The sequence below is a fragment of the Bos mutus genome, chromosome 4, assembly GCF_027580195.1.
Source record: "Bos mutus isolate GX-2022 chromosome 4, NWIPB_WYAK_1.1, whole genome shotgun sequence".
Lineage (NCBI taxonomy): Eukaryota > Metazoa > Chordata > Mammalia > Artiodactyla > Bovidae > Bos > Bos mutus.
In genome coordinates, this window is record NC_091620.1 from 19,907,010 (window position 1) to 19,920,576 (window position 13,567).

At 36.7% G+C, this 13,567-nt stretch overlaps 1 protein-coding gene across 5 annotated transcripts in view; it reads left to right on the forward strand.

Annotated features, from left to right (window-relative positions):
- BRAF (B-Raf proto-oncogene, serine/threonine kinase) overlaps positions 1 to 13,567 on the forward strand; it is a 168,186-nt gene that overhangs the window by 131,860 nt on the left and 22,759 nt on the right. For 4 of the 5 annotated variants that reach the window (XM_070369170.1, XM_070369171.1, XM_070369172.1 and 1 more), the window contains 3 exons: positions 6,083 to 6,129; positions 6,924 to 7,042; positions 10,774 to 10,905. In XM_070369170.1, coding sequence (XP_070225271.1) covers positions 6,083 to 6,129; positions 6,924 to 7,042; positions 10,774 to 10,905 — 298 coding nt within the window. Of the gene's footprint in view, positions 1 to 6,082; positions 6,130 to 6,923; positions 7,043 to 10,773; positions 10,906 to 12,774; positions 12,856 to 13,567 lie in introns of all 5 variants that reach the window. The other variant, XM_070369173.1, reaches the window with a different exon arrangement.

Below are 13,567 nucleotides of genomic sequence, written 5' to 3' on the forward strand. Positions count from 1 at the left end.
CTCTAGAAGAAACAAAGGAGAAAATCACTGTAGCCTAAAGATTTCTTATGACGCAAAAATGTAGGTAAAGATTTCTTATGACACAAAAATTAAGAACCATAAAAGAAAAAATTAATAAATTAGACTTCATCAGAATTTAAAACTTCTGCTTTTCAAAAGGCACTTAAGAAAATGAAAAGACAAGCCATAGACTTGAAGATAATGTTTGCAGGACACATTATCTGGTAAAAGAATTATATCCAAAGCATATGAAAAACTCTTACAATTTAGTTATAAGAAAAACTACCCAATGAAAAAATGGGCAAAAGATTGGAGTACTTTATTAAAGAAGATGAAAGAATGGCAAATAAGCACATGCAAAGATCCTCAACGTGTTAGACATTAAAGATAGACAGGGTAGCACTACACATCCGCTAGAATGCTTCTAATCAGAGCCAACAATACCAATATTTGCAAGGATGCAGAGTAACCAGAGCTCTAACAGGTTGCTGGTAAGGATCTTAAATGGTACAACCACTTTGGCAAGTTCTTTTCAAATTAAAATTAACCATATGAGCAATTCTAATCTCACTGACTTCCCAAAAGAGATGAAAACAAGTCGGCAACAAAAACTCATATATGAATGTTTGCATGAATGTATATAGATAGTATCTTATTCATAATTGCCAAAAAACACAACAACCCAAATGTCTGACAACTAACTGGTTAAGTTATAGTATGTCTATCCACTGTAATACTGTATGCAGCCAGGGTGTGAGTCTCCAAATCATGCTGAGCAAAAGAAGCCAAATGATTTTGTTTATGTGAAATTCTAGGAAAGGTAAAGCTAATTGCTAGTAATGGAAATCATTATCAATGGTTGCCTGAGCCTAGGGAGGTACCGTTAATTGTAGAAATGTATGAAGAAACTTTAGGGGTGATGGATATTCTTCACCTTCATTATGGTTGGTCTTTAGACAAGTATACTTTATGTGTCTGCTAAAAACTCTTTAAACTGTACATAGTAAATGGGTACATTTTGTGTTGTATACTGGTTACACCTCTCCGTAAATTAGATTTTTCAAGTGAGAGAAACTGAAAAATCTAAGTAAAGATTGAGTTTAGGCCACTGTAGAGTGCAACAGAAAAATGTGTGATCTCCACTTACTTTAGGGACTTCCATCCTAGTAATCATGGTAAATGATTACTAACTACATAAGACTGGCAGGATGGCATTCCCTGAAGTCTTGCTCACCTTCCACATTGATTATGAGGGATAAGGAAAACATCAAAGTAGAATGGAGACTGGGATTTGAAATTCTATTTGGATAAAATAACACCTTGTCACCACCATCACACATTCCAGTCCAATCAACTGCTGACAATTCTCTGTTGGTGTCAGAGGAGAGATTCATCTTGCTGTGTGAAGAAGAAAGAAAGACTGATGAACTTATTTCAAATTGTGCAGCATTAGATGAAAGAGGACAGAAATGCTAATGTGTGTGTAGGTCAGTTGCTTGATTTTAGAAATAGCTGAAAGTATATGAAAACAGCAGCAAATGAGTGAGAGACACTTGAGGCTTTTATAAATAGATTAGACTGATAATTTGGGCAGATGGTGTAGGCACAAGTATTTGAATCTCAGCAAAGTATTTGACTGAAATCTCTCATGATATTCTTGAGGATAAAATAGAGATGTGTAACACACATGAAGAATTTAACTAGGTTCATAATCGTATAATTATCATACCTGAAGCTCTTATGCTAGGAGAGTTTTGTCCTCACTCTTCTCTTGAATATGACTAGCATATATTTACACATTACTTAGATGAAGGCATCATTAGCATGCTGATAAACTGATTTTTTGGCACCCCACTCCAGTACTCTTGCCTGGAAAATCCCATGGACAGAGGAGCCTGGTAGGCTGCAGTCCATGGGGTCGCTGAGAATCGGACACGATTGATCGACTTCACTTTCACTTTTCACTTTCATGCGTTGGAGAAGGAAATGGCAACCCACTCCAGTGTTCTTGCCTGGAGAATCCCAGGGACAGGGGAGCCTGGTGGGCTGCCATCTATGGGATCGCACAGAGTCGGACACGACTGAAGCGACTTAGCAGCAGCAGCAAACTGATTTTTTAGTGAAAACTAGAACTTTAATAAGCTGCAATTACAGGCCACATCTCAGGACTTCCCTGGTGACTCAGACAGTAAAGAATCTGCCTGCGATGCCAGAGACCTGGGTTTAGTCACTGGGTTGGCTAGATCCCCTGGAGAAGGGCATAGCAACCCATTCCAGTATTCTTACATGGAGAATCCCCATGGACAGAGGAGCTTGGCAGATAACAGTCCATAGGATCACAGAGAGTCAGACACGACTGAGCAGCTAAGCACACAGAGGCCATGTGTGCAAAATAAGAAATCTTATTCAAGTCCAAAAAAGAGAAGTACACAAATTTTGGATAAGGGAAATGGTTTTGTAGGAGCCATGCAAGAACAACAAATCTCTAGGGCTGTAGTTGAATATAATTTTGATAGGAGTCAGTAGAGTAACTGTAGCTGCCATAATAACAGTGGCTGATTTAATAAACATTTTTTCCCACCATAAGGAAGATGAAAGGAATTTGGGTTTTGTTTTGCTTTTTCTGTTTTTTGAGAGTCCAAAAGTCAGTGACATCATGCAACCTGTTTCACTTAGCATAATGAGGTCAAGATCCATCCATGTTGTCATAAATGGCTGGATATCCTCATTTTTTATGGCTGAATACTATTGCTGTGTGTATGTGTGTGTGTGTGTGTGTTAACATTTTCTTTATCCATTGATGGACACTTAAGTTGTTTCCATGTCTTGGTTGCTGTGAATAATGCTGCAGTGAACATGAGGGTGCAAGTGTCTTGAGATCCTGAGTTAAATTTTTTTGATATATATATACCCCAAAGTGGGAGTGTTAGATCATTTGGTAATTCTGTGTCTAACTTTTTGTGGAACCTCCATTCTGTTTTCCATAGCAGCTGTACCAATTTACAGTCCCACCAACAGTACATAAGGATTCCCTTTATCTACTCACCAACACTTGCATTTCTTACTTTTTCGATAATGGCCATTCTAACAGATAAGAGATGATATTTTGTTGTGGTTTTGGTTTGCATTTCCCTGGTAATTAGTGGTGTTGAACACCTTTTCATGTATGTGCCTGTTGGCCCATCTGTATATCTTCTTTGGGAAATGTCTATTTTTAAAACTTGATTGAGTTTTTGGTTACTGAGATGTGAGTTCTTTTTATTTTTGATATCCCCTATAGATGCATGATTTGCAGATACTTTCTCCCCTTTGATAGGTTGCTTTTTCATCTTGGTGGTAGTTTCCTATGTTGTGTAGAAGCTTTTTAGTTTGATGTCAGCGCATCATAGTATGGTCTTAAAAGAATGCTGAAAAATCGAATCTTGCATAAGACCTTGAAAGAAACAGCATAGAGAACAAATTTTACTAGCTGATGCGCCAGCTTCTTAAGGTTAAATTGATTCTGTAGGTGGATACTTTTCTTCATGGAAGGAGACTCCTAACAGAAACCTATCAAGAGCATGATATTCATTTAGTTTATAACATGTTTTTTCTTTCCTGGTACTTTTATGGACTTCCTTGGTGGCTCAGACAGTAAAGAATCTGCCTGTAACGGGGGAGACCTGAGTTTGATCCCTGGGCTGGGAAGACCCCTGGAGGAGGGCATGGCAACCCACTCCAGTATTCTTGCCTGGAGAATTCCATGGACAGAGGAGCCTGGCAGGCTACAGTCCATGGGGTCACAAAGAGTCCGACATGACTGAGTGACTAAGCACTACTTTTATAAACTTACAGCATCTTTGAAAGGTTAGGAGTTCCAGTGTAACTGTCCTACATAATGGATAGACTTTTGTATCATCTATAGCAAAGTCAGTTTATTCTTGTTCCCTTCCTTACCCTCAACCAGTTATGTGGGGTGTGGCATCTTACATTGTAACTGGTTGATTCTTAAGGAAATAATGGTTTAGGGTCAGCCTTTATCTGGAATATTAAGTAGGGATTGAGGTTTGATACTCATCCCTTTTTTCCAGCTGAGGAGTTTGAGTCTCTCCTCTTTCCAGCCTTCCATTATATAGACCAGGATTTCTGCTCTTTTGCTGCTTTTGTTACAGAAGTGTTGCAGAAAGAGGATTTATTAAATGAGATACAAGTTAGTAGAGCAATTTCTAAACGATAAAGGATTCCACAAGGATAAAGTAGTATTAGCTCAAGTTGCAGCTGATGCAACCTTGGCCTGTAATAGATCTATGCTGTTTACGATTATATATCACTAGCTCAGCCATTATATTTATATCTTCTTAGTTATCTAGTACTTTCCTGGTCAGAAAATTTCTCTCTTCAACCCTCTAGTTACATTTCTATCTACATTATTCTTGGTGTATTTCATTGTATCAAATTTGTTGAAAAGATTGATACTATCCATCAAGAATACCTGTATCTTCCCATCTTGTAACTTCATCATGCCTCTCTATTTTCATATATACCACCCATTTGTTGTTGTTGTCTTTAATTTCAAAGGAGACAGGACCTCTTTCCAGAGACCACACCTTTTCTGTATACTAAATACTAACAAGCTAACTGAAGTCCCAAACACCACCAGTATCATGACCTATCCGCTTTTCTTTCTAATGAGGATAAGGTCTCCCCATCTTGGAACAGCTTTTGATTGACTCATTTTTCTCCTTTTTTGAACCTTTCTATGTCACTGCAGAACTTTTCAAGCATATGAGGGCCTATAACTGATAACCATGTTTTCTTTTGATGCAAGAGTGAGTGTGATGTAGCATATCAAATTCTCAGCCTAAAAAATCATGACAACAAGATAATTTCAGATTGTGATAAATGCTGTGAAGGAAATAAACAGAATAATGTAAGAGTAATTGGAGGAGAAGGAATTGGCTTTGTATAAGCAGTAATTTTAAATAAAAATTTTGTCTGAGAAAAAATTTCGAGGTCTTGATCTCTGGATGAGGAAATTGAAGATGAGAAAGCATAAATAATTAAGTTAATTATTTGCAAATGTTTTATTTTAAACAGTGTTCATTATATAATTTTGATTATATTATTTGAATTTTAAAGTCTTACTTTAAGGCAAAATTTATTTCCTAATAGTCATCGTTAGATTTCAGAAGTCTTATATATCTGTTTTTCTTACAGTTAAATGAAGAAAAATAACCTTCACTAGGACATTATATTTATCTCATTGTCGTTGATCCAACGTATATGTATTGAATGCTTACCACATGCCAGGCACGCTACTAGGCGCTGGGGATAAACAGAAATAAACCAGACACAGCTCTTTCCCTCAATAAACTCCACTGAGGCAGCTTTTAGGGGTAACAGATGATTTAAATTTATCATCGACTTTGAAATAGATTCACTGTGTCCGTTACAGTAGAAAGTTCCTCACTAGTTTTAAGAAGGTATTTTACGAACATACAATTCAGCATTTAAAAGTGGTTTTATTTTATCAAATGGAGTTTTTATTCTGAATAGAAAGTGAACATAGGTGGAAAAAAAAAAAAAACATGAATCAAACTGTTACAGTAATAACTGAACAGGGGACAGATCACTTCATTTATGGTTGAGTCTTGGGAAAACGTCACTTAGGAGTCAGAACGTATATTCAGTGTTAAGGAATAAGTCTGATTCAGTGGAGAATAGAATGAAAGCTAATTTGGTGTGGGAGGGGAGCATTGATCACAGAGATGGGATTAAATACCAAGGTATACTTAAAGGACCTGGATAAATAGGCGTGACTGGAGTAGAAGGTTTGTATTGGTAAACAGTAAAAGATAAAGCAAAGTCATTCAGTAGAAAAAAAGATTTTGGTTGTACCATAATAGTAACATGTTCCTAAAATCCTCAGTTCACTTGCAGTCTATTTTACTGTTTCTTCTATAAAGGGATTATCACAGTGTGCAGTTTGCAGTTGTATCATGATTCTAAATAAATCTTTGTTTACACCCCTAAATGTGTTCTATAGATACTGAGGCCAGAGTCATTAGCCCTCCTCAGGTTAAAATGATCTTTTGTTTTTCAGTTACTTACACGCCAAGTCAATCATCCACAGAGACCTCAAGAGTAATAGTATCCTTCCTGAACTTGTCTGCGAAGTTTGAAAACATCTGACCTTTTCTCCTGCATTTTATCTTCACATTATGTAAAACCAGCTTTCATGCTGAGTTCAACAACACATTGTAAAGGGAATCAATAACTGGGTTTGCACAGGAGGGTAATAGTGCATGATACTCCAACCTGCTTCTGGTTTTTGAACAGCTAAGCATTGCAAAAAAGAAAAGCCTATTAAGTCCTTATGATAATAGGACTGTGATTGCTTATGTCGTGTAAGCACTATAACATGCATAGTTTGGTAGCTATCTACTAGCTTCTTTCAGTGCCCTGATCTTGTTCAGTGGTCGTTGAGATGTAATTGACGGCTCTACATTATATAACAATGAGATGAGGCAAACATAACGTTTCTTCTTGCTCCGTAAGCCCGATTCAGATCCGATCTGCCAGGTGCCTAAATGCCAGTGAAGAGCTTTATAGCCTTCCTAGCAGTGCCAGAAGGATATTTGGGCCTCTTTTAGTAAAATCCAATGGGGAAGTCCCAAGGTCCCCCACAAACTTAGGAAAACAGCTTACCTCATCTTACCATGTTTGAGGCACCAAAAATCCTAAAAGCAGGTCACACAGTTCAAATAACACTATTTTTAAAGCATACTTATTAACTAAAAGGAAATGTGAAGTACTATACTTCCTTTTAAAGAATATCATAATAAAGAATTGTGGAAATTATATCTCATACCTAAAATCTTCATAATGCTTGCTTTGATAGGAAAATGAGACCTGTTGTTTTCCTTTACTTAACTACACCTCAGATATTTTTCTTCATGAAGACCTCACAGTAAAAATAGGTGATTTTGGTCTAGCCACAGTGAAATCTCGATGGAGTGGGTCCCATCAGTTTGAACAGTTGTCTGGATCCATTTTGTGGATGGTAAGAATTGAGGCTATTTCTCCATTAATTAAATTTTTGGCCCCTGAGATGCTGTTATTAGAAAGTCATTGAAGATTTCAACTATAGTGTTCTCATAGTTCTCAGTATACACAAAAACCAATGTTGATCTTATTTTGTTATAAATAGATTTTAATTTTATCTTTAGGAAGAATATTATGGAACCAGCTTCAGTATATCTTAAACAAAAGAATGTATCTTTTATAAGCACTGCTTAAGTTTTATTCAGAATTGTCTCTCTAAAATATTTTGTGTTTAGAATGTTCTGTGTATGTTGTTTCAAAAAAGAAGTATGCAATTTAAAAGTAGGTGTGATTTGCAGCCATTATTAAGGTTTCAATAAAAGAACTACTCCTTTTAAGAACAAGAGACTGTTTCACAATCTTATTTAAGCCTAAATTGGAAAGTTACTTTCTTTAGACTAGAAAGAATGGTATAATTATGGGCAGCTGGGAAAAGAAAAAGAAAAATGAAAGGTAGATTTTAAACACTGTCAGCCTTGTGTGCCCTGCATAGCTCCTTGTTCTTTCTTTATTCCTATTTCTGCTTTGTGGAAAAGAAGAGAGAGAAATTATAAGAAGAGGGAACTAAAACTTTTGTTCAGTTCCTTTCAGCATGCTGTGAAAAGGGTGGTCATAGGGCTTTTCTTAAGCCAGCTCTTCTCAGGAGGGTCCTTAAGACCCTTCAAGGTTTCCCAAGGTCGTCCTGTGTGAGACTAGCTTTTTCTTCATACTGTTCAACACATCACAACAGATTGAATGCATAACTGAGTATGTGACCGTAGCTGGCTGCTGTTAAACCAGTCAAAAAGAACTACAGGGACTTCCCTGGCAGTCCAGTGGTTAAGGCTCCATGCTTCTACTCCAGGGGTCACAGGTTCAGTCCCTGGTCGGGGAACCAAGATCCTGCATGCCTTGTGGCATGGCAAGGAAAAAAAATGGCAGTAGTGTTCTTCTCACTAAACTTTGTTTTTGAAAATCTAGTTTTCATTTTTTTTTAAAGGGTAATCTGTCTTAACGGCTAATGGTTGTTTTATAATTTAATAAATATTTTAACAGTTCCTCAGTTAAGTTTTAATATGCTCAGTATCCATAGGTATAATCCACATAAACAGATGCTTCTTGGGGTCCTCCATAATTTTTAAGACTGAAAAAATCCTGAGACCAAAAAATCCTTGAGAACCTGTGCTCCAAGTTGAATACAGGATGTTCCAAAACTGTTAGTGCAGTTTTAAGTTTTGAATAACTGAATCTGCAGTAAAACTTTAGGATACCTGCTGGAAAAAGCAAAACTGCAAGGACTTTCAAAGCTGCATTTGCCTGAATTCCCTGAACTCATCTGTAGCAGTTCTAAGAAGAGGATTCTGAATTAGTCAAGATAAGCCTGGGGTTAAATTTGGCTATGATTTCTTATAATAACTGGCATTAGAGTGAGTGGCAAGGTGGAAGGGGGTTGGCCTTGGACTTGGAGTCCAGAGGTCTGCACTCTCGTACTTTTGACTCTTAACCTGCCTGTTTCTTGACCTCCTCCAAGTCTTTCCATCTTTAACACTGGGTTGAACCAATGGATTTTGAATGCCTTTTCTGGGATTTAGTAATTAGAGCTAGCTATATTTTTCTTTAATATATGTTTGTTTTAATAAATAATTATAAACAAACTAATTAATCATTGTAATCTGGATCTCAGACACCTTTAAGTCATACACCTTATAACAAAGATAACAGTGTATCCTGCGAGAAGGTGAAATTGCAAAATCTACAATTGTAAAGAAACAGTTGATACATGTTTTAAAGGTGTGTTTATTTTAACTGGTGTGGGAAAGTTAGGCTCAGTCCAGTCTCCAGGTTTGTCCTTTTCCAAAAATCTTAGATTATACAGTTTATAGACTATTATACATTGTTTTATATTTTCTTTTAATTTCTTTTTTGTTAATACCTGGGGAGATGGGTTCATCCTTTATTCCACCAAGCTGAGTTTTAAGACGAGAGATTAGTCAGTAGTACACTTAATTGTTGAGTAAAATCCTTTTGAGTTGATCCTGCCTTCATAAATAGGAACATCCATAGACTAGGAGAGAAGAACTTGGTCAGAACCAAAGGTTAGGTAAGTCCCTGAATTATTTACAGTGGTATTCTCAATCTTTATTTATATCTTAAATAAGAAAACCTTTTGTGAAAATCTTTATGTTACTAAATTAATTGAGGATAAATCATGCATTTCTTATAAATAGATCACATATGACTTTTCATCAAACCATCTACCAACAGCAGTGAAGTAAAACTAAATTTCAAGAAGGCAGTTCTTCAACTGTTCCTCACAAAATTGCATCCTGGCTTTGAAAATTATGTCTGTATCATAACCAGCCTCTTAATAATCTGGCTTGTTCATTACATCACAATTGTGTGGGGTTATTTTGCACTGTACTACCAAGAACAGTTATCAAGAAAATACATGACAAAACCAAGGAGATGTAACCTTCACCACACCCCGACGCCACCCCATCCTTGACTTGCATCTGGGTCTCCCATACATCTTTCCTCAGTGGTTCTCAACCTTGGTGGACATTAAAGTCATCTGCGGAGCTATAAAAACTAGCAGTTGAAGCTGTTCCCATCCCTAGACTCTGATGGTGTATTATTGAGCTAGTATGTAGTCTGGATGTTGAGAGGTGAAAGGCTGCTTAGGTGATTCTGTTTTGCAGGTAAGACTGAAAGTGCTGTCACTCCTTATAAGACAGTCTGCCCTGCCTTACCCTGACCACTGACTGGGAATCTTGTTCCAGGTCTTTGGGCCATTTTTGCAGCTTGTCCTGATTTTGGTATCAGACTCATGTTTTCACAAAGTCTTGTTACCCTGCAGTTTCTCTAATTTCTTCCTGATGAAACAGTCCAGAAGATGCAAGGTGAAGGAACTCTTTAAAGCCAATATTTAATCAACCATTTGTTGTATTACATGTAAATGGCTAATAAGGAATCTAGTTGTAGACTATAGTAACTGGAATGTGTGAAAATATAGCAAATATGATTAGGTCTGTATCTTTGCCCAAGAAGAAGCAGCCAAAAGAATCTTAATACCATTTTCTATTAAATCTACCTACTGTCTCTCGGTTTTGTTAATAAAGCATCCATGGCATAATTACACTTCTTTTGGAGACAGGAAAGGCATTTGAATGTATCAGTCTTGAAATTTTACCATGATTGTCTAAGGTGTGCTGAGATGAGGAGATTCATTTGTACCAATGGGAAAACTTAAATTCTCAGGCGATTACCGTAGTGGTTATGCTACTTCCAAACATCTCATAATGACAGGTCTAGGGTTTCTTTCCTGAGTCAGTAATGGAAAGTGGGAACTCACTCTTAATAGGAAAAGTAACGGGAAAAATTCAAATGGCAGTAATGGTATTTTGTGTAGAAAGAGGGTAGCTGTTAAAGTTTTTTAAATCTTAATAATGTATATGGAATCTCAGTACTGTTTCTCTCAGAGTTTACAGAGCATTTATTTTTTGTTTATCTTTGATAATCAGTTTTCTTTCCTTGGCCATAAATAAGAGAATTGATTACATATTTTACATAGGTTATTTAATGATAAAAACATTGTTCTGGTTATTTAATGATAAAAACATTGTTCTGAGAATTATAATAATTTGGTTTTCAGTCTTTATTTGGTTGATGTGAATAATAAACAAGAATATTTTTCTTTTTATGTTCTACCAGGCACCAGAAGTAATCAGAATGCAAGATAAAAACCCATATAGCTTTCAGTCAGATGTATATGCATTTGGGATTGTTCTGTATGAATTGATGACCGGACAGTTACCTTATTCAAATATCAACAACAGGGACCAGGTAAATATTCACCATTTCTTGCGGTTCATTTTATTATTTGTCAAGAGGCTCCAATTCATTGTAGCAAAGAAGTAAGTCTTGGATCCCGGATAAGCATGAAGGATAGAACTCTTGATCTTGGTTCCAGGTTTAGAATTTTTTGTTCAGTACTTTTGACAGTAATGACAGCGTGTAAGACCTTTCCTTGAAATACCATACTTCAGTGTTGTAGTGGAGTGAACCTCCTGCTCTGCTGACTAGAAACTAGAGACACAGTGCTGGCTCTGGCTCCTGCCTTGTGACCCTGGCACAGTGCTGTAGCATCTGGACTCAGGCCTTTTACTCTGTCACAGACTGTCTGTGCAGGTCTGAGCAGGTGCTCAGCTGTGAACTTCTTGATACCAAGTCCTTTTAAAATGACTAAGATTCCTCCCTACTTTTTAGATTTTTAAAGCTAGATAAATGAAAGGACTGTTATATCATGCTTTCATTTTTCTGTGAGAAGAATTCAAATAGGAGGGGATTTTTTACTTCTCTCTTCCTAAGCTCCTGCTCTCTCTTCCTTGTCTTCCAAAGTGTCAGCATAGCCTCTTTCAGCTCTTTGTAATTTTGATCCCAGCCATTCACCTAGGCTTTTAACACTGGCCAAGAAAAATGAATTTTCTTTACTGAAGTTACCTCATATACCTCAGCATTTTAAGAGAGTGGGTGTGTGTGTGTGTGGAGAGAGATTGCAGCAGTTACACTGTTAATATATTAGAGAACAATAGTTGACCATATAAACTGGGATTAAAATAGTATTTATACATTATACTGTGATTTGTATGTGAATCACCGGAATAGTTTATTTTAAAAATGAAGATGCTGGAGCAGATGCTGAATCAGTGGGGTGGGATCCGGGCATCAGCATTTTAATGGGTTTGCTGGGTGTTTCTAACACACACGGAGAGTCACCAGTGTAGAGTCTTTTTAAAAGCATGAATGTTGTATGTGTTTGATCATAACCTCCCAACCTAATGAAATGATAGTTTTTAATGTATAATGCTTCCTTTAGTAGTTTTTTGGTCAGCAGTTCAACTGTCAATCTTTTTGGTAATACTGAAGCTTTCTAAAGATACTGGGTAGCTTTCTCACTAAGAATTTTTGACTATCATGTAATATCAGAGAAGTAATCTAAATTGTCATATGCTTGTGTGTACTTTTAATAAGTATGACCCTAACTCAACAATGGCCTTGATTCTCTATCTTGAGGATTTTTTAAATTGGCTACATTTCCACCTAAGTCAGTCTAAAACTATTTTTTTTTTTTATTGTTGTTTGGTCTAACTACTTCATAGCTTTAAAATGTTGAATTATAGCTCTAAGTTTTAAAAAGAAATCTATGACCTGGCTTCTGATGACCTGATTCTTTTAAGCCTCCATGAAACTTAGATTCAGAGTGGGCTAAAATAGAAGCTAAAGAACATAATTGAAACACTGCACTTACTGTCCTTGTGACAGATCCTAGATCACTGAGATGATTGATTCGATGATGGCATTCTGAGGAGCAAGATTGTCTCTAATTTACCAGCTTCATGTACCCTGCCTCTTACAGTCTTATTAACTCAGCCATCCAGTGTAATACCCTGTGCCATGTTCAGTTTTCCTAGCCATGCTGTTCTTCTAGATGAATTATGAGGGAATTTTAGTTTAGTTTTAGTTGATTTATCATAGAGACAAAAAATAATAAAAAAAATTATGAACCTAAGGTCTGGATGAAATCCGTTTGTCAGTGAATAAGTTTGTTTTAATAAAATAATAAAGTTATATTATGGAAATAAGTAATAGTGTCTCCAAAATACGGAAAAAACATCCCAGAGTTCTACACTCATCCACTTCTTGGCATTTTAGGTGCTTTGTCCTCCATGGGAGTGTAATAAATGCTGTGCAAGGGCTTACTTCCCATGAGAGAAGTGAGTGACCAACAGAAGGGTAAGGCCTTTACTAGTTAATTCTTTCTGGTAGTATAGTTAGAGCCTTCTGGAATTTGCCAGTCTGAAACCAAGTGTTTGATGAAGAAAAAAGGATATGAAAGAATTATGTTCTCTTCCCACCATCCCCATTCTACTTCATTACTTCCTAGTCTGCTTTCTTTAAGAGGCGCTTTTCATGGAACTCCCTCTTTTGAATCAGATACTCTAGTCATCCTCAGTGAAGTAACCCCAGGTAGTGTTGCATCCATCTCCTTGATTTGATTTTTCTTTCTGTCTTTCTCATACTTCAATTTCTATGGCTCTCAGATTGGACTTCTGTTTGAAAATCTAGGAATAATCTTTATTTTTTCCATGGGAGATGGTACAGCTGCTTCTTTACTGTGTAATATAGGCCCATCCCCCCATATTCTCACCCCTCAGAAGTCTGAGGTGGCAGGTTTTGCCTGTAAATTCAAGATAGGACAGGTCAAACAGCCTGATGTGATGGCAGATGTTGGACTCACAACCTGCATGACCTGGCCACTGTAGCTGTCTAGGTATCTTTTTTTTTTTTTCCCTATTATTAAAAATAAGAGATTGAACTAAAGAATTCCTTAAAGTTAACAAAGATTGGATTCTTTCCTAAACAAGCCCCTTAACTCCTTGAGGAATGACCATCCCTATATGACTTTGCTGAGTAGCATGCCTTTTTATTTCACTTACCCAAGTGC